The sequence below is a fragment of the Macrobrachium rosenbergii genome, chromosome 3, assembly GCF_040412425.1.
Source record: "Macrobrachium rosenbergii isolate ZJJX-2024 chromosome 3, ASM4041242v1, whole genome shotgun sequence".
Lineage (NCBI taxonomy): Eukaryota > Metazoa > Arthropoda > Malacostraca > Decapoda > Palaemonidae > Macrobrachium > Macrobrachium rosenbergii.
This window is the reverse complement of record NC_089743.1, coordinates 68,533,574-68,560,070: the sequence shown is the minus strand read 5'-3', so window position 1 is coordinate 68,560,070 and position 26,497 is coordinate 68,533,574. Positions and strand designations below refer to the sequence as shown.

Genomic DNA, 26,497 nt, shown 5'->3' with positions numbered 1-26,497 from the left:
GAGCCAAGGGTAAGTGGGGCTCTACATGGCTTGTTCATATACTTGCCTGGATGGTGTACCGATCACATGGGACTTGAATGGCACTGGATGATTGTCGGGCTAGTTGTAGGGTGACCGAACCTAGTTGCATCCCATACATCAATGTGCATATCAGATTAAGGTGGTAAAGTAAAGCCCCTCGGCCTTAGTCAAGAGCTCACAATGGCAAGTGTAAATTCAATCACAGGCAAAAGGAAGACTGACTGGAGCAAATGTTGTCTTTGCCAGGAAGACAAGAAAAATGAAAGTCTAACTTCACCCTTAGCCTCTGTACATCATAATCCTGAACATGATGGGTGTGCGATGATTTTAACCAATGTGCCATTGTTCCAGGAGACTGGTGAAATGCCACTTAACTTTGACCCAGCAAGGCCGGATGAAGCCAGTGGCATAGAGGCAACACTGCGACAAAACATGGCAAAATACCACAAGAGATGTAGGGTCATGTTTAATAATGCAAAACTTGAACGTTCAAGAAAGCGAAGATCTACAGTTGGAGGTGGTGAACCACAGGAAAAGCATGCTAAACAGCATCGAATGAGTCATGACAATGAAGCATGCGTTTTTTGTGAAAATGTGGCACCTGTATCAGATCTTTGACAAGTAGTGACCATAAATCTCAACAGGAGACTATATGAGTGCGCCCACACAATTAATGATGGTAAATTATTGGCAAAACTAGGTGCAGGTGATGCAACTGCACAAGAGCTGAAATACCATCTTGTATGTCTCACTGCCCTTTACAATAGGGAGAGGTCCCACCTTAGAATGTGAGTTTACTTGAAGTGGACGAATGTTCTCATGAGGAGGCAGACAGCCGCATCTTAATCCATGCCAGATATTCTGCAGGACAGGGGAGCAAGTCTATCATGGTCAAAGCCAATGACACAGATGTCCTTGTCACTGGCCTGAGTGTGTTCCAAACTCTGCAAAGCATGAGTCTGCAGCAGCTGTGGCTGGCATTTGGCCAAGGACAGAGCCTTTGATGGACTGGCATTCACAACCTGTACAACAATGTTGGTCAAGAGGAGGCCAAAGGCATGCCGTTTTTCCATGCATTTACAGGCTATGATGTGGTTTCAGCCTTTAGAAATAAAGGAAAGAAAACAGCATGGTACACATGGGACATTTTTCCCGAGGCCACTCCAGTGTTTTCCAAACTCAGCAAGTACCCACCAACCATTGAAGATGGTGATTTGAAGATTCTGGAGAAGTTTGTGGCCCTCATGTATGACAGGTCAAGCACTGCTGACAATGTGGATGAGGCCAGGCTTGACTTGTTTGCCAGAAAGCAGAGACCGTACGAAGCCATCCCTCCAACCAGAGCAGCTCTGCTTCAACACACCAAACGTTCAGCATATCAGGCAGGTTGTGTATGGGGTCAGGGAATTCTGCGCCAGCCAGAAGCACAGAGTCCAGCTGACTGGGGTTGGGAAAAGATTGGCGAAGACTGGAAAGTCTTCTGGACAGCCAGCTCCCCCACTGCAAAAGAGTTGTGAACAGCTTACAAAATGTGGTTGCAAGTCTGGTTGCCATGGTAGGTGCAAATGTTACAGACTTGGGCTTACATGCACAGCTTTGTGTAGCTGCAAATGTGAGGTGTAATCATAATGCGAGATGTAACTATAATGAGAATGTCGTCACACTAAAGGGTGACACCATGCATCTTTAAAATCTTGCATTCATTTCAGGATAAAAAAAAACACTGAGACAGTGCTTGAACATAGATACTTTGTTATCATATTCCATTGTAGTCATGTGCTTGTATACTTTTCAGTAGCATTACGGTCCCTTTCCAAGATGTAAAATTGATAATAGCCCAATAGAAATGCTAGAGACAGATTCTCTGGCCTCATAAGTGTAGGCGTAGATAAAAATTTCATGTCTCTATCTTTCTTAGTTGCAGAGTTACCAAACAAAATGTTTCATGGCAGCCATTTTGCATGTCATCTTTATAACAATGGTAAATATAGTAGTAGGAGCTCTGGTAATATCTTCAATTAACTCTTCTACCCAGGAAGACATTATCTGAATAATGATTGATGTATGTATTTCAACATTGATTACTCAAAGTGTCACAAATGAAAACAACCAGCGGCCATCTTGAAAAGTGGCAGCCATATTGAAATTTTGCGTGGATACCCAGATTTTTCAAAAGAGGGGGTTAAAATGAGCAGTTGTGCCAAATTTCATGCTTGTATCACAAACTGAAGTATTTTTCTACTTATCTGCTGCACTAGAGGGAGCTATCTCATTTTAGAAGATGTGATCTAACCCGATGCTTCATTGAAATAGGTGATGGGTGCTAGTAACATGCTCCCATTTGTCACAGGTAAGCAAATAAATGTTCCAGACCGTCCTTATTTAGCCTGTAAGTTAATATGCACGAAATATTAAAGCCTGTTTACCATATCAAGCAATTTGGAAGATTTCCCCAAGCCTATCTGAATCTTGTAACGACCTTTTTTCCACAGACCCTCATAGGTGATATTGTATCAATCATGCTACCTAATAGTTGGTTTTGTGCTTGCAAATTCAACTCATAAGCATTTTTTCATGGCTTTTGAGTACTAAATCATTCACCAAGAATTCTGCTGCTTTTAGCTTTTACATAAACAAATGAATTCTATATGAAGAGAATTATATATATATATATATATATATATATATATATATATATATATATATATATATATATATATATATATATATATATATATATATATATATATATATATATATATATATGTATTGTTACGTGGGTCCTTCGGCTGCCGAGTTTAATCATTACTTACTTTGACTTGTATTGCCTTGCTTTATCTAAGACCCACGTAATTCTCTCAATTAAAGATAAACTTACTGCTAAAGGACATATAGTGAATAGTTTAGGTTACCAGTTAACACTCGTTAACAAAGAATAGAGGTCATTTCATAACCACAGGAATGAATTCAGTAAACTTACTGGAACACTAGTTTCAGTAAAAACAAGTAAAATAAACAAAGTGAATGGGTTATTTACAGGAGCTAACAGCAGCCCAGAATAATAGTCCAACTTCAGACAAACTTCAATGCTACATAGACTGAACGCAACAATTAATATGCTTCTCAGACACTGTATCAGGAATTTACTATAAGGTCAAATTAAGGCTTCTTGATATTAATGAGGCAGATTCTTCTCCCAGAGAGAGGATGTTGTGCAGGCCCAAGGTGTACTTAATTCTGGAAAAGACGTATCCAGATAACAATGTCATAACTAATCACAAGGGGGTGACGACTTCACTAGACAACATTAATTGTACTTGATAGATAATTTCATAAATGAGATATGTTTTACTAGGATTCTCTTAGTCAGTGGCCGTTTAAGAGAGGAGAAAATGAAACGTGAAAAATAAGAGTTGCGGTTGAAGGGCTCTCAGGGAGATAATACAATGATCAGATGTATTAGTCCCTTGGTCCACTTGGAGTAACAATTTTCTCCCTCGTGTTCAGAGAGGGAAAGAGAGGCAAAGGCATTTTAGCGGACCAGCCGAGATGCGTCTTGCCTCACAAGTACAAATGTCACAGAAAAGTAAGCTTAAGGTACAGTCTATCTAAGGTCTGTCCTAGCAAAACCTATCTCTTCTTATATCCCCCTGAAATGAAATTCTTACCCCTCTGATGGTTGGAATCTGTTCAAAACAAATCAACTACTTCCTGCTCCCTTGTCACTTGTGAGAGGCACCTACTCTTCCCAGCTCTAATGTTAGAATTAATTTTATTCTATTTCGAACAAGGCAGAGAGGTCTAACAGCGAATATTTATAATAATAATGTAATACGTATATATAAATACATACATATATATATATATATATATATATATATATATATATATATACACACACATATATATATATATATTTATATATACATATTTCACACACATATATATACATATATGTGTGTGTATATGTTAGTGTGTGTGTATATGTATATATATATATATATATATATATATATATATATATATATATATATATATATATATATATATATATATGTATATATATATATGTGTGTGTGTGTGTATATGTGTGTGTATATATATATATATATATATATATATATATATATATATATATATATATATATATATATATATATATATAAAATATAACGTTCGTCAGCTATTAAAGAAATGATAGGAACAGATATACATGTCAATAGGCTGCCATACGGTAAACAAGGTCGTCGGAAGATAAATTCTGACGTCATAATCCGGGATGCGTAGGTAGCGACAAATTCTGTGCCTCTCGTGGGTTGAACTTCTTTAAATACAGCATAACCAAGTAGCAAGAAATGACTCTTATGTATAGGTAATACTGGTCATACCATAAACTGGAAGAACTGTTTTTCAAAAGTATCTGCCCGTAGAAAGGAAGATTCAGGAACCCGCGATCGTCAATAATAAATAGAATGTAAGTCTATCAGGACGGCACTAGAAGTGGGTTTCAGTGATGATAAAATCTCAAGAAACATTTTTCTTAAGCAAGTGTTTCAACGGATACGCCCACCAGACTCGACACAGGTGGGAGCTAATAAGGACTACAACTGAGTTCTTCCATCACAGGTCAACCACCATTTAAAATCCCGCTAACATCGTTATCCTACACCTTTATATTCTATATAAATACTCTTGTCGTCTCAAAACACTCAATCAACCCTTTCTTATATTCAGTCTTTTAATTGCCTTTTTCCGGCCTCCACTGACACTATCTAAGCATAGTTATAAGAAAGTATTTACTTGTCAAGCAAGTAAATACTTGTGTGGATCCGGTGTTCAGTATGAAGAAGTTATTTATGGACACAATGAGTCTTGAGAAAGCATTGAAACAAAGTTTCGAACGTGTTACGAATAAATAATGTCAAAACACGTTGGAAAATGGGATTAGAAAATTGAAAAAGATGTTATAATTTTGAGAGCCGTCTGTGAAGGTGGGTTTAGAGCCTAAAGAGAAGGTACAGTGCTGAAGGCAGGATATAAAGGGTTGCTGATAGCCTATGGAGAAGACTTGTGGAAGCTATTGAAAATAAGATACAAGGTTGATGGTAAGACGTGGAAGGATACTGTGAGCCCGTAGCAAAGCATAGCATTGGTGTTAGTTCGAGAAAAAGAATGAGAAGAACGAAGAGAAGATACTGTGTTGATAGTAGGTAATGAAGGGTGCTAAGAGTCTGAAGTCATTATGTAATGTCAAGCACTGACTACATATTCAACTTCCGAAAATTCCTGTCTTTAATAATGGGTAAAGTATTCTTAAGGCAACAAAACGTCAACCTGGTAAATCATCACGAAGGCCTCCTAATGAACATTTATTCAGTCTCTTGATGATCTTTTTATGAGATATCCGGGTAATTCACAAACAGACGTGGATGAAAACATATACTACTTCCAACTTTGCTGAAGTAGATAAAAATGAAATGCGTATCGAGAAATTATAATTGTTTCTAGTATGAAGAAAACAATGAGATGCGGTAACTCTCTCTCTCTCACACACATAAATATATATATTATACTGTATAATGCATGTATGTATATATAGTGTGTATATACTTTTGAACAACGAGTACAGAGAGAGAGAGAGAGAGAGAGAGAGAGAGAGAGAGAGAGAGAGAGAGAGAGAGAGAGAGACAGAGAGAGAGAGAGTCATTTTATAAACTGAATGAATCAAATATAATACTGAATATTTTTTTTATTATATAAGATGCATGTATACTTATATATTCATTAGGCTCAAAACGTACTGACAAATAAAGTGGCCACCTTTCACTGGCTTTTCCAGAATTCGTATTGCTAGGTATTATATGCAAAATGAGTTGGTAACTTTTTATACCTTAGCTGGTGTTAAAATTCCCTTCCAAGGTAACCTGAGTACATGCCATCTCGATTCAATTTTGCTAAAATCATACAGTAGTATTCCCCTTTTCTGTTACCGGAAAGGAGTGAAAACACTACTATATGAATCTGCAACAACACTATATCTATGCTCGGAAATTCTCTTTCACAATTTTTCCAGACAGCTTTTAGAGATGATATTGACGAATAATTTACTATAAGAAATAAAATGTTTCCTCTATGAAAGAAGACACTAATCTCATATTAACATGATTATTACCTTACACAATTTACCAGCCAAAAAAACCATTCATCTTTCGCTTCCTGCAAAAGAAATAGCCCTCACTTAATCATGCCCCCTTAGTAGTATAGGAATGGAATGAAATATGGAGTTGAGGCCAAAGGCCAAGCTCTGAGGTCATACGGCGCTGGAAGGGAAATAGGCAGTAAAAAGGCTTGAAAGGTTAACAGGAAGAAAACCTCGCACTTGCACTAGGAAACAATTTTTAGATTGGGTGGAAAGTCACATGGAAGAAAGAATATGAACGGAGGTACAGTGAAAGGAATGAAAGAGGTTGCAGCTAAGGGTTGAAGGGAAGTTGCAAAGAACCTTAAGTTATGCCTACAGTGGACCACGTGAGTTGCGCTGACGGCACTACCACCCTAAGAACCCTTAGTAGTTAACCAATAAACAATGGTCCCCTGCACAAAAAATGGCGTTAGAAGCAATAAACCTTGTGAAAGGAAGAAGTTTTACAGTGTTTCCGTTAGGCAAAATGGAGAAGGATTCAAAAAGAATATTTGTAACTTTGGTACAGTGTTGCTACGAATTCAACCTATAAGGCCATAAACTTAAATGTTATCAATTATAATTTTCCTATACAGTAAAGTAATTACGGTAGGTCTGCACAAGGATAACATTTATAAGGAGGGAAAATGATAAAAACAGCATGTACACACCACAACATGCAATGTAAACTTAATTAAAATTCAAGTCATCTTCAGAACATCATTCGAAATGAAATACATGGTCAGGAAAAATATAATTTACGTTGAACAATTTTATCACACACGATACACACACACACACACACAGGCTCCTTTACTTAGAAACTTCAGCTTAGGAAATTTATTTCTGTTCCACACGTGATGGTGTGTTGATTATTTCTATCTTATTCACTCAGAAGGGGTAATTCGAATGAAATGCTGTCAATTGGGTCATTGCTGTGTCGGGAAGTTGGGGAAATCACGCTGGTATGCAAGCAGTCAGCTTGTCCAGGTAATTCCTTGGGTGCAGTTGCCCTCAGGTTCCAACTTCTTTTATGACTTGTATGGCCTAGTGGGCAGCGCCCTTGCCTTTCAAATGAAAGACCTGGGTTCGATCCTGATGTAAGTCAGAAATTTATTTCTGTTCCACACGTGATTGTGTGTGTTGATTATTTCTATCTTATTCACTCAGAAGGGATTATTCGAATGAAATGCTGTCAATTGGGTCATTGCTAAGTCGGGAAGTTGGGGAAAACACTCTGGTATGCAAGCAGTTAGCTTGCCCAGGTAATTCCTTGGGTGCAGTTGCCATCAGGTTCCAGCTTCTTTTATGACTTGTATGGCCTAGTGGGCAGCGGCCTTGCCTTTCAATTGAAAGACCTGGGTTCCATCCTGATGTGCGTCAAAAATTTATACACACAAACACACACGCATATATATATATATATATATATATATATATATATATATATATATATATATATATATATATAAATATATATATATATATATATATATATATAGTATAAAAAGGGGTCCAATGGAGACGTCCATTTTCAATAACCATACCTTTTTAAAGCACCATTATCAAGGTGAATCTTACAGTAATAAAATGAAATTATAATAAAATTACTCATCTGAAAACGCAATTTCAATAAAAAGCAAATTAAAAGAATTCCAACGAAACTCAGGTACCATTTCCATAAGGGGAAGGAAGACGAGTGACTGGAATAACGAATGAATAGAGGTATAGAGGGGTGGAGGTAGTGTGGTTCGATTCGAAATTTGCTAGTTTTGATGTAGTGTTACTGTTCACGAATGTATTGGTTAAGGAAACTGTACAACTTATCAGAAAACACTTGGATGAGGGTATATAAAATTGTGATATAGACAATAATAAGTATGAACGTGATTTCACGAATGTATTGGTTAAGAAAACTGTACAACTTATCAGAAAACACTTGGATGAGGGTAAATAAAATTGTGATATAGACAATAATAAGTAAGAACGTGATTTCACGAATGTATTGGTTAAGAAAACTGTACAACTTATCAGAAAACACTTGGATGAGGGTATATAAAACTGTGATATAGACAATAATAAGTATGAACGTGATTAAGTTCGGGGACAAATACTTTACTCAGAAGAATGAGGTGGCCATGAGTTCTAGCCTATCGCCCATTTTGGCGAATATATTTGTGGAATGGCGTGTGACAGAAGAGGTGGGAAAATTAAGATACCTGGGCTTGAGATAGTTAGATGGGTTAGGTATTTAAATGACATCTTGGTAATACACCGTGAGGAGAAAGAGAAATTGGTTAGTTGTTTCGCTGAACTCAATCAGAGAAAGAAGGGACAATCCCCATCCTGGATATTAGACTCACAAGGGCAGGTAGCAAAGCAGAATAGGAGCTTTAATATCTATTCGCTTCTTTTAAAAAACTGGGATACACGACTCACCAGTGGGGAAAGTGCATATAGTAAGGCTAGGAAACACTACTATGGGGAAAGGCACCAAGACAAAACGGAATAAACAAGAAAAATACGATCGACATCCCAAACAATAACATTATAAAGGATTTAAACTAGAAACTAGAAAATATTAGGTTAGTCGGGAATTATAAAAATGACATTAGGAATACTGTAACCAGAAATTAATTACCCATAAAGGGGGAGGAGAAGAGGTGCGGGTTTCACTTAACACCTTGTGACAATTGTGACAAATTATATTTTGGTCAGTGCGGCAAATCGTGCAAGGAGAGAGCAAGCCAGCATATGCAGAACATTCGCCATTACAATCAAGCCTCGGCACTGGCCAAAACACTGCTGGCATTACAACCATAACATCAACTGGAAAAATACAAATTTTAAATATATCAACAAGAATAAAACATCGAGGGTGATCACACAGAACGCCCTCATCAACTCTTAGGAAAAAGCGATAGGAGGAAATGTTGGAAACACTTTTAAGGACAAGATTACTTGTGAGATAATCTATCAGAACTTTAAGAACGTAAACAAAAAGATGGACAGAAAGGGGATAATTCCGAACAATGAAGGATTAAGTGTACGTCAAGGAGATCAAGAAGACTGCCAGGAAGGGCAGGAGGAGCTGCAGATCATTGGGCAGGTCATCGTGGGCATTAGAAACAGAAAACAACAGATGTTGGGTGGAGCACATACAGTACACATAATTATACCCAAGAGTGGCTGTTATCTCCTCAGTGCATCAGTACCTGAAGAAGAAGACTGCATGTTTTCCAAAGCTTGTGCTTTCTGAATCTGTGAATCAAGAATCTAGAATCTATACCATCCCATCTTATTGAAGCCTAGTACGAGTAACACGATATTTATATATATATATATATATATATATATATATATATATATATATATATATATATATATATATATATATATTTATATATATATAAATATATATATATATATATATATATATATATATATATATATATATATATATATATATATATATATATATATATATAGATAGAGAGAGAGAGAGAGAGAGAGAGAGAGAGAGAGAGAGAGAGAGAGCATTCTTGTTTCTGGCAAGTATATTATCTAAGGGCATTTGCGTGGCTGTTCGATTTCTTTACAAAGCAAATCTTAGGTTAAACATACATGGTTTAAACATTTTGAATTACTTTATAATTGACTCTGTATCAACCTTTTGTATCTCGGGAAGCCTGTACGCTTTACGGAGAAATATAATGACAAAAATGATCATAATCACCACCACTAATATTACTACAAAGCAATTTATCAAAACACGAAATTTGCCGTCATCATTCACTCAACATGAATGTCATTCTTATGGCAAATAAAGAATCCTAGAAATTTTATTATTTGCTACTCGTTTTGATGTATTGTCTGAACGGAAAGCATGCGCTTGCTTTCATCTGGGATCGAATATACCTGAAACACAAGACTCCTTAGATTTTGTTCCATTAACTACTAACGAGTCGCGGAAAAACCAACATCAAATTTAAGAACACCTGTGAGTGTTATTTGAATAGTCTTAATGTAATTACCAATGGCAACGCTTACTGTTTGATGTTCGTGTCCGTCTTTACTGCAGATTTGGAAGAGTCACTAATTGGGCTATTAAGTAAATTGGTGACACACTGACAGAACAAATGAGCAAATACTGGCAGGTTTTATGATTTAATCTTACATGCTGGCAATCAGCAATTGCGGGATTTTTTTTTTTTTTGTTCAAGGGAAATGGATCGAACTTCGTGGGAGTAAGGGGGGGTGGTGGTGGGGATGAGCAGACGGTGGGAGACTGACAGCAAGTTTACAAGGTCAACCAGAAGCCCATAAAAACCTTGCTCTGCCAGCCTTCATTTGTCCATTCGGAGGGAAGAGGCCAGTCCATCAAGTCCTTTCTGCCCTCACCTGTCATTCAGTTAAGAATTCCCGACCACCATGAAGCTCTGGAGGATTTCTTCGTCAGCCTCACCGATGTTTTCACCGCCGTTGGCTCTTCTATCCTATGTGATCTTCGCTTTCGTTGCTGGGCTACAGATGCAGGTATTTATCTTTTTAAAAGGTTGGGGTTTATTCAAACTTCAAGTGCTAAATTCTGAGAAATATCAAATGCCAAGACATGCGTTGTTCTCATTTCTATTTCGTTTAAAGCTCGTTTCCAAGTTGAATGCCATCTTTGGAAATTTTTGGGACAACTTAAATCTGGATCAATTTATATTCAAGCTGAGTCTACCAGACTTATTTACTTACGCCAAAATCTTACGGAAGGATATACATTATCAGAATGTTATCATGTTGGAAAAGATTTGCGTTCTTAATTAAAATGAGAATAAAAGTCTTTTGATGTTGGGAAATAGTTACAATTATATTTGCTACTAATTGTTCTCTTGTTTGTCTTTAGCTTAACCTGTCAAGTTGTTAATGCTAACTTTTCCAAATTTATTAAACAATCATCACTAAATTTCATTCTTCAAAAGTCATTAATAACTCGTTAGATATCCCTTGTTCTCTCTTCATTGACTACTGCTCCATATTATAGCACGTCGATGCCGAGGCCACCTCAAACCACGAGATGTCTGTGGATCGACTTGCAGAAATATTCGCCAGCGAAGAAGTTTTTGAATTTGATGAAGGACTGGAAGACAACAACGATGAAGCCGACCACCTAGCAGACGATGGCCTTTTGAAAAAAGATGAGCTTCAAGACCTTGAAGCAGCCAAGGCGTCTTTTTACATGAATCCCAGTAGCAAGGCTGCATTTAATGCAACAATAAGTACGAATTATGGAGAGAGAGAGAGAGAGAGAGAGAGAGAGAGAGAGAGAGAGAGAGAGAGAGAGAGAGAGAGAGAGAGAGAGAGAGACTAAGTACCAGATGCTTGGCTTATTACAGAAATTTATAAATGGCCTTTCTCACAAAGCATGAACATTTAAGTAAAAGTAAAATACAATAAATTTAGTGATAATCGGTAGTAGTCAGGCATTAGTGAATTCTCTGTGCGATCTTTAGTTGTATCAGACCAAGCAAAACATTATTTCTGCCATTTATCTTTATACGATTCATCAAAGAAAGCCCTAATTCGGCAAGACAATCCACTAAGTTTCCATTCAATGCAAGCTTTATCTAACCAACCAGTGTATCCTCTTCTACATTATTTCTTTACTAATTTTTGAAAAATAGACTAACATTTCTATCACACATGTCTAGTATAACGAAATTCTCCCTCTCCACAGATGGAACAACGATCGTGACCCAGGGCAATACATACAAAATTTTCAGTCACAATGAATTCTCAGTACTCCGCTACCCAAATAACTACATGCGATACTTTAGCTTTGTCCGGGTAAGGATTTCCTCAAAAGTTTCCTTTGTCACTGTGGAACAACTATTCATCCATTAGCTAAAAATCTACAAAATTTTACTTGCATACGATAAAACCCATTGACTCAGGATATTTAGACAAATTGTAACTGGAAAAAAATGCATGTACCAATTCAAAGGAAAATGGGATTCATATATGATATGTTCAACCAAACATAAAAGGTCAAGATCTTGAAAATTAACTGTAACACAAAACCTTAGCGCCTTAAGAAAATGGTGACGCCATACTTTCTTGACGAACATTACTGTCTTTCTTATTCCTCTGAACTGATGAAAAACCAAGTGACTTTTGACTTTTCTTTTTACAAAATAAAGAAGTTCAATTGAACTTAGTTTATTTTGTAAAAATGAAAAGTAATCTACCAAGCAATTTTATAAACCCATCTTGGAACCCATCTCTTTGTAAAAATTTTACCTTCTGAAACAGTAAGTTTTTACATTCCCTCCAGGATCCATCAGTACAAAGTCTTCAAATGTATTGCCCCTACTTCCGGATTGAAAGAAGCTTTCGTTGCTTCAAGGATCGGGTTGTCCTCTACTCACCACCAGTCCCACCAAAAACTAGGTGAGAAGAGATTTGGTTGTGAACAAATGAAAGAACTTTTGTAAACTGTGTATTGGAATATTATTTTTAAAATTTGGTTGACTGCTTTCAGTCCTTTGCCATGCTGTCGAGAGAGCAGCCTTATTAGTCATTCCTAGCTTCTCTTCTGCTGTTATCCATGTCTTTCTTTTATATTTGTTAAGAATTGCTGTATTATGCTAATTTAAAGAAAGTGTTCAAATTCTATGAGAAAATCTTATAACCTGATCTCATCGCCTACTGGAAAAATATTCGGGTTATTTGTCAATCAAGTTCTAAAAAAAATTCTGTAAATCTAGATTTCCTCCTTTCATCTTTTCTGTTGGATTTACTGTTTGCTCTCCGGGCGAAAAGTGCTCAAGCTACAGGTATCATTTTTTAGTTAGCACCTTTGTCTATCATCTTAAATTTCCTTTTCCCATAAGTCTTCCCCAAAATGCTTTGTAAATTCTATACGGTTCTCATAATTCCAAAGTTTGTCAAGCTATCATACCCTTATATTATCATATTTCTGGACAATAACTTAATGAGTTTGCAAACAAGAGGCATTTGAGAGTCTACCCAAAAGGTTATGTTTGATATCTTCATCCTTGTACGTCTTTCCTTATTACCTATTGAAAATCACTGCAAACATTTTATCTAACTACTTTGTACCTATTATTGTTCCTGGAATAATAACAGCTCCCTTCCCTATTACTAATGGTGTTATTAAGGTTATTTTCTTCCAACTGCCTTTTTCCTCCAATCTGTAAATGACCTTTCCAATATTCCTTTTCACTTATTCGTGGTTTGATGAGATCTCAAGACTACGAATTCATCTTACTTCACTTCCCAATATTCTTCTGTTTATTGCAATCAATCTTGAATTGCCCTTTCCGCTCTGATCTTTAGAGACCTCCTGAAAACAAATATATAAATATCTATTTTCTGCCTCCCCTTGCTTCATAATCGTAAATACTACTTTTTCATCACACCTTTCTCTTCTATCAATATTTTGGTGCTAAGATGTCTTGAAAATTATCATACAAGAGCCACACTTTCCTAATATTATTGTCAACTGAGCCTCTAAAAAATTCATTGTAATGTGGGAGTGTCATAAAGTCCTTCCTTCACTGCTTATTTTAGGCGATCAGTTTTATTTTCTTGCTTGAAAGGCTTGAATCTAAGACATTTATCGGCTGAGGTGGCTTTCCTTAAGCATTTCGACTCCTGTTCTATAAAGCTTCAGGGAGAGTCATCATCCTATAATGGGTAGTCTCATAAAACTGGTGAGACCACGATTTGCTACATTCACTTGGTGAAAATGGGTAACTCTTGAATGCCTTGATTTCTTGACCTTTATTCCGCCTTCAAAGACAACCTGAAATTTTGTTTTCTTTATGCTCCTTATTTTTTTTTTTTTTTGGCCTTCATGAGACATATCTGTTTCCTTTCATAATTTAGCCTCAGCTGTCTTTCTTCCTTTTACTTTTGTTTAATTTTGGCCTTGAATAAAAAAGCATCAGGTTTCCTATCTCACTGCAACTGTCATGCACAAGAAGGACAGAATGCTAAAAGTTTTCCAACTTCGACTAAATTTGACTTACCCAACGTCTCAACAATCCTGCACACCTTTTGAAGTTTGAATTTGTAATCTTACATCTATCATAAAGGTGGATGTGTAATGCATCCTTCTGTCTATCAGTACGTAATAGACTAATTTTACAGACAATCAAGCTTTATAGCTACTAAGCTTGGCATTATAAATGGGCTCATTTACTAGTGATAAACTTTTACATAAAAAAAAATTAAAGAAAATATAACACCTATTTGAAGTTCTATTTCTGCAGTGATACAAAGCCAAGCACAGAAAAGAGAATATAGCCTGAATTTTTGTGACACTGATTTGGAGTTGAAGTTTGTAAAAGAAATCTGCATATTCTCTTTGTATGGTCGACTTCCTGGACTTCTCGAATACTCCTGATTCTCGAATGTCCTTTAATCTTGCTAAGTCATCCAAATCATTATTTATTATCTCCTTTAACAAAGTCAGACGTACGTTATGTATTCACCTACTACAGTTTTTTTTTGTTGCCTGTCTGTCTTTTCATTTCCTCGAAATGTTATTTCTGAATTTCAACAAAATGGAGGGATGATAATTGGCTATAATAGGGTTGATAAACTTTTTTTGGAAGACTGGTTCTAGGCCAGGATCCTGGATTGCTTTTTAATCAGTTTTTACTTGTTTGCTTGTTTAATTTTTGGACTGTCTGTACAAAACTTATTTTAAAATCTAGTGATGGATTTCAAGGAAATCTGTTTGCATTTCTTCTGATCAAGGATTTGCGGAAAACACCACGGATTTAATCAAACATATACAAATGACCTCCATGTGGTGTTTATAACCGACGATGGAACAAGAAAGCCAGGATTTTGCTGTATAATTACTCCCATTGGTAAGCTCTGGATTTTGTTTTTGCACAATACTCCACGCACATTTTGAAAAGCTATTATTGGAAGTTGTCTTTAATTTTTTTACGATGGTTTAGGATTTTTCCTCTAGGCTCACCACCTTTAATGAACGATTTGCAAATTACCTCCAGAAAATATTAGTCAAATTAATATTCTTGAAGGTGATAAAAACAGACCAGTCATTAAACATGAAGTGAGCTCTTAGTGAAGAATTCCATTTGCGGACTTTAACGTAATGTGAACACTTATTGAAGAACGATTATTCTGAGTTTTTATTTTCTGACAGACATATTCCTTTAAATGCATAGTAGACTTAAACATTCTGCACTTCAAAGAACCAGCAATAGTGGATTCACTTTATGTTAAAGGACTATCTCCTGACAACTACGTAACATGAGTAAGAATGCCCCGGTGAATGCTGAATAAAAAATCTCAACATTAATTAATGATTAGACAATTATAAGACAAAAACATTTACACCTTTAACCTTTAAGAACCCCCATCTTTCCAGGCATCTCTACGTCCACTTCAACTAGCACGTCTACATCCACCAGCACAACAACGACCCGTCCAACATCTACATCTACTTCTACATCGACATCTACTTCTACATCTACATCTACTTCTACATCGACATCTACTTCTACATCTACTTCTACATCGACATCTACTACTACATCGACGTCTACGTCTACGTCTACAACTACAACACGCACTCCAACTTGTTGTGAAACCGTACCAGCAATACCTAATCCCAGACGAGTTGTTCACTGTAAGTACAGGAGAAAATGCACATCAGAAACCTGGCTTGTAGACTATTAAATCGAATCTGTATAGATGCCTGATTTTGACAACGTAGCTTATGTTTGAAAAATGCAAATTAGACATTTTCCTTAATTGAATTTGTGAGCATGTTGAACAAAATTAAAAATGATCACCCTCTAATTTAGCATTCAGCATTTTGTCTACACTTATGCTGATAAGGAATTATCTCAAATATTTCTACGAATAAAATATTAATTATGGCTACAGAATCGCTAACAAAAAAAAATATACACTCATTATCATAATGATCGCATTTTTTAATATTTCAGCCTGTGCTGATTTGCTGCCGGGATACAGTTACTGCCAGTGTTCAAACGTAAGTTCTCAGAGGGTTGCAATATGAAAGCAGAGATAGTTGCTAAAGTTTAGTCTATCAGCTTGCCACGAAAGAAAATCTCAAAGCTGTACTTTTTAATCATAAGTGTTAAATATTAATCTTTCTTATAGGGTGCTCAATAAAACCTGTATGTTTACTCTCCCGAGGGAAGTACTGTCTTACACTACACACACAAAAAAAAAAAAAAATTGAATGAGTTACTGATAATTTTTTTGCTTCAACAAACCTTACAAATTTCCTGTGAATGCGTGCTAGTCCTTATCTATTAAGTATTTCTGAAGATGAGAATACTTCTGGCAACTAAGGACTTTTTAATGCAACTAATCTCAGTACATAACATGATCTATTACTCACCCTTTAAAATCTACTATAAAAATTTAGCAAAGGTTAATGGCACACCTCTAGTATCTACAGTAGCTGTGTTCTTGTTAAAATGACCTTCAAAAATTCAGATATCGTCTTACAACACTAAAAAAAACCCAGTGAATTATTGATCTTTTTTTGCTTTAACAAACCGTACAAATTTCATGAGAGTGCGTGCTAGTCCATACCTACCGAATGCATTTTTGAAGATGAGACTACTGGCAAATAAGGACTTTTCAATGATACTAATCTCAATACATAATTGGCCTTTTAATCACCCTTCAAAATCTACCAAATATTTAGCAAAAGATCAATGGCATCCCTCTAGTAACTGAAATATCTATGTCCTTGTTAGAATAACCTTTAACAATTCAGGTATCGTCTTACACACACACAAAATATTTGAGTGGATTATTGATCTTTTTTTGCTTCAACAAACCTTACAAATTTACAGTGAATGCGTTGCTGGTCCTTATCTATTAAGTGCATTTTTGAAGGTGAGAATTCTTCTGTCAACTAAGGACTTTTTAATACTACTGATCTCAATACGTAACTGACCTTTTACTCACCTTTCAAAATCTACTAAAAAAAATTAGCAAAAGGTCAATGGCACGCTTTTAGTAACTACAATCTCTATATCCTTGTTAAAATCTTTAAAAATTCAGTGACTTAGAGATAACTTTGATGGCCAAAATTTCAGACTCTTCATGGTGAGCTTTCATGTGGAATGAGTCTATTCAGGTAACACGTGGCAATGCTACGCTGCTCTTCGCAGTGAACCCTGCAAAGAATAGCGAGTCGTCAGGTCATAGTATTTTACATCCTGTTAATCAAATTTAGATTGAATCTGCAACCACTTACTTTCTTCGTCACAAATCTATGTAAAAAAATAGACAGCATTCCTAATTATCCAACAGTATAGGCAACATATTACTCGCATTCTCAAAGTAAATTTTTGCAAAAACCACGAGAAAGTCAATCTGAATGAAAGTCTGAAGTTGCAAGTGCAAAATACTAGTTTAGAGACCCGGTCACCAGGAACAGTTCATTAAAGATAAAAGGATGCTACTGTCTGTAAATTATGTGACACCAGCATAATTATGAATTCTTTTTTGAACTAATGATGTTTTTTAATCTACTTTCAAACCTTTTTCCTTGTGTACTTTAAATGTTTGGCAGAGGTCCCTTCAGTCCCACCTCATTTTGGAGTATGGATTTTATGTGCAGATATATCAACAAGTTTTCCTTCGGTAATTTTAGGAAAATTTATTGTTTGAAACCTTTTTTTCGTTTTACCCTTGCAATTCTCTTGCTAACAAACTAATCCTTTCCTCAGATGTCGAATGGCGGGATATGTCTTATATGCAGTTTCTGCCAAACATGTAACCTGCAATTCCTTGCTGTACATGACTTTTCGTAAGTATGATGTCGAAGGCTAAGAAACAAACAATCCTTTTCAACTTGAAGATTTCAGTCTGGAATTAGTTTCTTAACTTTGTTACTGCCTGCATATGACATACACATTTTCTCTCAATTTCTATATGTAGATGCAAGGATTTACACAGATAAAGGCAATGCCACGAAGGAAAGAGAAACGACGGAGTGGTGCTAGGTCTTTCGACTTTGTATCCTTTACTTAACAGCCTGCTAATTAAAGGGCAATAAGTCGAAAGACTTAGCACCGCTCCGTCGTTTCTCTTTCCTTCGTGGCATTGCCTTTATTTATATATTCATCACGTTCCATATTTTCGTGATGCAGTTATACATTTACACGGATGCATAAATTTTGTAAAAACGTACACTATTTTGAGAAGCCTGGTAATAAGAAACTTGGGAATACTATGGCAAATCCCACTTAAGGTCATCTGGGGCTAAATTTGGGAAGAGATATACTTTCCGAATTAACAAATCTTGCAGTTAAAGAAAACATGCAGTCATTTATCTGCATTATTTTTCCTAAAATGACTGGCGATAAACTACAATATACACCACAATAAAACCAAAAACTCTAACTAACGCTTTCTCTTTTTCTAGGCAAACAAAACTCTATATCTACTTCACTTTCCCATGCAACAACTGCACTATGAATCTTGCAGTCAATAACTATGGATATCCACAGTATGTTAAAGGTTATGTTAACTGCCTAAACCCGCCTACAAACGTCACACTTCCCACTTATTCAGTCGCTGACTACGTCGTTGCAGTAGTAAGTCTTCGATTTCTTACCTCCAATTCTAAATTTAACTTACTCGAACATGCTTCTTGTAAACTTCCCCTTAGTTCTATTTTTTTCTTTTGTGTTGAAAACAGTTTCTCTCACCTTTACTAATTTCCTGACAACAATCTGGGAAATAGCATCTCACATTGCTCGTCAAAACTGTGTTGAAGAATTGAAGACTGTGTTATGAGATATCGAAGTCTATTTATTTTGGGCATCTTCCCCATTAGTTCAAGGCTTCTCTCAGCCCCCGATAGAATGATATTCCCATTTGTGGAAGCATTGTTGAATAGTTGCAACAGATCTGCCTCAAAACCTGTTCAACCACGGTAACCCTTATAATATATCAACCCACTCATTTTTCTTTCGAGCTTGTGAAAAGTTGACCCTTTCACAAGTATTTGGAATTAGAGAAGTGTTTCTTGATAGCTGATATACCTACAGGAAACAATTAGGCACTTGAGACAAAACTTCAGTTCTAAGTCATCATATCTCACACAAAGGATAGGAATCCAAATTTACTGAATTTGTTTTAATGTTGTCTTTGACTTGGTAAAGCTGAAGATCCTTTACATTTTGTAATAGATGTTACAGGCTTTGTTCCCAACACAATTCATAGCATATAAATAATCAGAAGTAAAAAATCATTCGTACGAGTTTTTCACAAGTTTAGATCTATTTTGGATCTTGGTTGATTTTAGCGTTAACCAGTGATGTAACAGTGAATATAGAAGAAATGTCAGATTTAACAGACATTAGCAAGGGCTAGTATGTAGTGAAGAATGAGGCCGACTCCATAAAACTAAAACTTGATGGATTTACTCAATTCACATCAACGGTTATTCTCGGATCTGCTTTGATTAACTATCACATTACTTAGTAAATCTGAATGCTTGGTTTTACCTTAAACCTTTCTTCTTCACAAAATGTAAAAATGCTTCAATCAGGGCTGCACAATTCTATATATTGGTAATGTGGATTCCTATACCACCAAACAACAAGAAATGTGACACATACTAAAGATCATATTTTTCCTACCATTCATGAATAAGGGTCTCCAGTTTAGATGTCTGCAGCCTAGCTTGAGTGCCATTTCTGTACGCCAAATGTACAAAAGTGGTGATTATTGAAAAAATATCAAGTGCGGTTACCTATCATAAAATCTGCTTCAAATACTACCGTATTGGGTCTATCCTGCTGAGCAATGCAATCTACATTCTGATTTTTCTCCTGCCCTGTTGCATTACTCAATCTCCAGATCTTTTGTTCTTTTATTTCATAAACTGGGGAATGTCGTCCTGGCAGCATTACTGATAACAATGTTCACAAGATTAAAAAGAAATATTATTACTACAGTACTTTTGAGCACCAAACATCTATGACTCAGTTTTGTGACTTGCATTGTTGTTTACGGATGATTATATTTATGTATTTATTTGTTTATTTCTATTCACTGATTATTTTCTTTACTACAAACTGCCGAGTCTTCATTTGCTCCTCTTGAAGACTGATAATATCTGCCTTGTGGAAGCAAGTGTAATAAGAAAGCACTTCACTTCAGTGCAATGGGAGTCTTAAAAAATCAGAGTTGGCTTTGTGAAAACATGAAGGATTTTAAACTGGCCACCAAAAATCGGACTGAGTTACTTCTTTAAAAGTTAATGTATTTCATATCAGAACACTAACTCTCCCATGTTAAACTTTGTCTATTCATCGCGGTATTCCCGTCTATAGGAATTGGCTAACCAATGCTTTCTTCTAAATTCTCAGCCATAGACATACAAATATATAGAGAGGAAGAAATCATGTTAAGATTGTCATTCATTATACCGAAGCCTGTACTATATTACTCTTTTTGATTTAATGACAAGAATCTTTGCTTTTCAGTTCTGTCCGATACCAGCAACTTTCGACATCTGTGCATATTTCCAATCTCTAATAAGTGGATCGGGGAGAAGACTTTCCTTAGAAAATGCCCAGCAGAAGGAAACTCAGCATCTCGTAAAATCATGCAATGGATATCGACACCTTGTGGTTCTGGAAGTAAGTAATACTTTTCCCTATGGATTTAAAATTTTATTTGCAATGATGGTATGTTACTACTTGATAGTATCATACAGAACCAGAAGAAGAAAACTTTCCAGTAGTTCATAAAACATAATATGAGAAGATTAAATGTGCAAGCCCGGAGGATTATATAAATTGTAAACATTCCAAACACTTAAAACTTGATAAGGATGGAAAATATATATTATTCTATACTAGGAGTGCTCTTGTATTAAAAATAATGCTTTAATATACAAATATATTCTTATGGGTGAAACTGAAGAGCGCTTCAATATTTAAATATGAATTTACATAATGAAAAATACTAATACAAGATTTATGATTGATTGTAATCATCTGCAATTTAATGCAAGATAGCATCCTGAACTTTTGTTTTACAGGAAAATATTAACTTCTCAACAATAGACGCTCCAGACACATATCGAGCAGTAACGATCACCGGCGACCTTTGTAGCAATTTTAATCAAGGTGGAATCATAGACTTGACAGTATTCCCCAATGTCCAGATTATGTAAGTACTGGTACTCGGTTGTACAATAATTCTGATTATCTTCCAGAAAATATATTTATCAAGGTCAATCTCACCATTTGTATAATCAGAATCCAATAACCGTCGCTCTGCTGCATACAGCACGGCTAATGTAAATGTAAGCAGCAACACAGGGCATTCTAAGTACAGCATATAACGGGCTGCAATTGCAGAAAGTTATTTCTCCTGAAGAGTCAGTTTTTAATTGAAACTACCAGCAATATGCCGGAATATCTAAATGGGAGCAATAAAGAATTTAGTGAAAGTTGGGAGCAGACCGGATGCAGGTGACAAATCTTAATGATCCACAATTTTGCAAACTTACAAACTACGAATACAGTATGTCATCATATATAAATTCAATTATTTTCCCTCCACTGATGAGAGAATGTAAAGTTGTTACCACTGCCACTGACAATATTTATAATCTCAAAAAAGATTGTTTATATTTCTAAGATGTGTACACGATACCTTTTGTGCATTTGTGAAAATACTAGGTGTGAATAATTATTCTTGTTAACCGTATTGTCGCTGAAACGCATTTTATAACCATTCTTTGAAAGCAGAACCATTTCTTGCCCAAACTATTTTGCCATAAAGAAACCTTTCTTGGTATATTAAAACATTTAAAGTTTTTGAAAAAGACAAAAATGAAAGGAAACAAAACCCCTGGAGAATGAACTCAAGATTTAACGATGAACAGCACTGAAACATGAACAACAGCTCAAACTCTGTGGCATATTTTTAATGTATACAGCTATTTTTCAGAATTTAGTTACTGCTTTTCATAATCATTTCCAATCCCGTATAAAAGAGCACTGCTAATATTACGAAAATGAAGTTTCTGTTAACCTCTATAACCTTGGAGTTCGCACTCACTGCTTGTTTTACCAGAAACTTAGACCTCTGCCACCCGTCCTTGAACTGTGGATCCATAATTCTGAACTCTTCCTGCATCCAGCAAGTTACTGTTAGGCTTCCTAACGCCTCAAGCTGCAATTCTTCATGCATTGTCTCCAACCAAGGTAAGACTGGGAAACCAAAGGGGTCATTTTCAATGTGAAAACAGTCAATGATTTTCAGCTACCGAGGAATTTTTAACTGAGCATAATGGGCATTCCTAACTTGTGTATTCTTGTCAGAGTTTCCAGGATATATCCAGTTGTTGAAAGAAAATAAACATGCCCACATTAATTTTATTTAGAAGGATAGGGTACAATGGAATCAATCACAACTCTAGAAGTATCGAAATTAGATTGTAATTTCTAGAAATAATTTAAAACGAAAATATATGGGATGATGATTTGATTTTCAGTATATTTATGCTTTATTAAAACGTAAATATATGAAATGGACACTTCTTTTACATTTCACTTTACAACTAGCAGGGAAATGATCATCTCAAGACTCTTCAAATAAATGGGTAGTACCTTTCTTTGAGTATGTTGTTATATACCTTTCTTTGAGTATGTTGCTATAGAGTTGCGTTGATTGTTCTTGGTATCCCTTGTAATATTTTCTTATATATGACACACACACATATATATAAAGTTTATGTATTCAAATTTAATAGGACTCCAGTCAAATGTGGGTTGTAAAAGCTTTGTACTTATAACACAAAATTTGTTGCATTGTGTATGTCTGAGCTTTCTATGGAAGGAAGGTACAGATCATGAAGCAGATGATGAAACTAATCTTGTGATGAAGCTAAACTTGATCTATTACTCCTCAGCTGCCACACCTAGTCCACCAAATGTTGTCTGCTAGTAATCTTCTCTCCAGTATAAGTTCATCACATATGATTGGACCGGTAACCAGCCTTATTTTATCAAGTTCCAATTTGGATTCTCATTTGATCTTAATGACATCTCTTAATACCATACTTGTGTCATAAGAAATCACCATTTGTTTGAAACATGTCAACCCGGCGATATTTTACTCAAAATTATCTTCAGATTTATTAAATCGACTTCATTCTCATCAGGAAAATTGTAAGACAATATATATTTTTCTGCAGTATGAAAATACAAGGGGAAAAGACAACAAACACTTTATCCAAGAATGAGATCACCTAATATTGGAAAAAATAAAGAATCGGGAAATACAGAGTGAGAACTAAGAATAAAAAATCTTTCTAGACCTTACGCAGGTGGAGTAAACCCTAATCTTAGCAAGCAAAGGAGGAAGCAAGGAAACCGACAATTCTGACAATTAAAAAAAAAAAAAAAGAATAAAATAAACACAAAAGTATTAACAGCAACACATTTTGATAGTTATGCTTTCATCTCGTTTACTTAATATTTATAATTCAACAACTTGACATTTTATGGGAAGCTGCTTAAAAGCTCTCGAGTAAAGAGAAGTTCCTTGAAATGTCACGGTGGAATGTTTAATCTAAAAGATGTAGTCTTGTTATCTTTAAAAAGAAACTATCCGCTATCCTGCCACACCTTTTAAGGGAACAGTGTTTACCTCAATAATAGTTTCACGTTACCCACTCTACAGGTTCAAGTTCAGCATCATGTAATGGGTTTCTGTGTAAATGTCTTTAATATATCTGAGTTGGTAACATATCTAAGATGCAATGCAAAGACTAGCATCCCACTTCACTGATACTGGATTAATTGGCACCTTAGATCGTATTCCCTTTATGAAACTTTATGCTGTTAACACACAATATAGCTGCCAACGAGACGACTGACTTGTTACTTCCAGCTTGTGAAGATTGGCTGAAAGGTGATTCTTTCTTTTTTTCATACAACTTCCGTCACTTACTGCAGTTACTCTTACTACTTCTATTACCATAGCACAATATACCATAAATTGTGTTTGTAAATTTTTAATTATTAGCTTATCATAAACTATTCTTGTAATGAACAATATGTGAATTCTGCACTTGCAAAGAAATAAAGGACTTCTAGTCAAATAACACTTTTAATTTACCTTTACTGGTGCTTCTTCAATGCCCTTCAGCATTGGGTTTATTACTTCTGTGAGCAAGCTCATGAAAGGAGACTCACATCTTTTAATTTACATGAGCGAGCGGCCTCAATATTCTTGATTTCTTAAACGTTTGACAAAAAAAAAAAAAAAAATTCAATAAAAAGTAAGATAAATTCAAAGAACGTATGTGATCACTCCGACAGACACTTGTTGATCTAGTGTTAAAGTTGTATTTGCCTTTAACCTACGAATTGAAAAAAAAAATATTCACAAACATTTAGAGAGAGGGAGAGAGAGGGGGCGGGAGTTTTCCAATGGTCATTATAGATGCCAACTGCATTAAGAATGATATTCATGTATTCTTATTAATTTTGAATTGACTTCCAAGAGGAATATATTTTTTGGACTGGATAAAATTTGTATTATTGCTCTAAATGAATAATAGCAAAATGCAACACTTCTTGAAACCTCCGCTTTTTAAGAAAAATACTGACCTATTTCTTCTCAAACAACAAATAATAATAATCGTACTCGGAGGTATCAGCTGCAATCTAATCCTGGTAAATTTTTTTTTAAAAATTCACTTTGATTTCCAGCCATATTGATAATCCTTTACTAAATTCCATTAACTGCTCAAGAGCTTATAAGAGCTTCTTTGTTTAATCGCATAATTTTTCAAGAAAAAAAGTAGTTACTTGCTCAACACTACATTATCGAGAAAAAAAATCTTTAATTTTTTAGTCACTTGAAAAAAGGCTAAATGTGTATATCCTCCATTTCATTTACTGCTACAGAGGAAATACTATTTCCCGGGTTCATTTCATCCTCTGTTAAAATAGACAATGATTATTTCTTCCTTTTATTTCTGGACCTATTCGGAGTAAAAGCTTTGTAGTACTTTTAAAAGGACTGAATCTCTTGACTTGCCCCAGAGAAGACTAATTTCTAAGCCGAAATTCATGACCTCTTTAGGGAAGAAGTCTAGCTTCGTTTTTAAATTTCACCAGGTGACAAAAAGTAAATGCTTATTTCTTTTCATCTACTCATTTACCCAGTCGATATAAAAGACAAGTTCCCTTCCTAATTTTAAAGAATTGTACACTTACTCAAAGTAATTCTGCAACAACACTTCTAGTAGATTCACTCACTAAGCGATGATTTACTTTTTAATATATGCAGGGAAATGTCCTGATAACATTTACTGAGCTGCACCACTACCCCACTACCTCAGAGAGGGATAGTATGGTTCTGATGTGGCTTGGTGGCCTACCTAATTCTTGGAGTAGCTGAGGATGATGTCAGTGTAGTAGACACAGCTGGGGAGGTTACCATAAATGTTGTTCATCTACCTCTCGAATGTGGACCCTGAGTTCCAGAGGGTGAATGTGTAAAGTGGCAGAATGTGCAGGTTCCATAAAATGTGCTGATCACCATTTTTGGGACATCTGGATGGACCAAAACCTGGAAGTAGCTCATTGATAGGTCAAACTTGGAGAATATTCTCACTCCATGGAGGGTGAAGATGATGTCTACCATGTTGAGAACTAGGTAGTGGTTGGGGTCCATTTGTAGGCTGAGGCATCCCTAGTCTCCACAGGGATGCCAAGAGCTGTCTAGTTTCTTCTCAATATGGATTGGGGATGCCCAGGGTGGTAAGTCTTCTGGCAAAAGCCCATCCATTCAATTTCCTGGAAGGTCTTCTTCATGGCAGACAGTTCCTCCAAGGGCAGGCAAAGGAATTTGGGGCAGACCATGTGTCTGGTCATCTTGATATGATGGTATATGCCATGCTTTCTTCAAATCTCAGAGGTCTATCTTAGTTTGGGTTTGAACACATCGAGGTTCTCCTGTGGGGGTGGGTGTAAGTGAGTGGGACCTTCTTAAGAGATGAACTACTGCTTTGGGCAGGCGGTGAATGGTGCCATATGGAAGTAGGCCAAGTCCAGAGGGTGGGGATGGACAACACCCACCAGCAAGCTGAAGTATCAAAAGGCAATCAGTGCTGGGCAAAAGCATCCAGACATCAAATTTGTTGAAATCCTAATGGCATTTTTTGCTCATTAGGCAAAGGGTGAGGGCCTCATGATCGTACGATGTTATGGCATT

General features: G+C 35.9%; 1 protein-coding gene across 1 annotated transcript; it reads left to right on the top strand.

Moving 5' to 3' along the window:
- The first annotated feature begins 1,573 nt into the window (after positions 1-1,573).
- On the top strand, positions 1,574-24,590 carry LOC136851517 (uncharacterized). Its single transcript, XM_067125741.1, has 11 exons — positions 1,574-1,633; positions 11,235-11,469; positions 12,503-12,640; positions 15,621-15,881; positions 16,204-16,250; positions 17,971-18,050; positions 18,669-18,840; positions 20,740-20,895; positions 21,300-21,430; positions 22,343-22,473; positions 23,181-24,590. Exons 1-11 carry the CDS (start codon positions 1,574-1,576, stop codon positions 23,213-23,215), a joined length of 1,446 nt encoding a protein of 481 aa, XP_066981842.1. The 3' UTR covers positions 23,216-24,590.
- Positions 24,591-26,497: the final 1,907 nt, after the last annotated feature.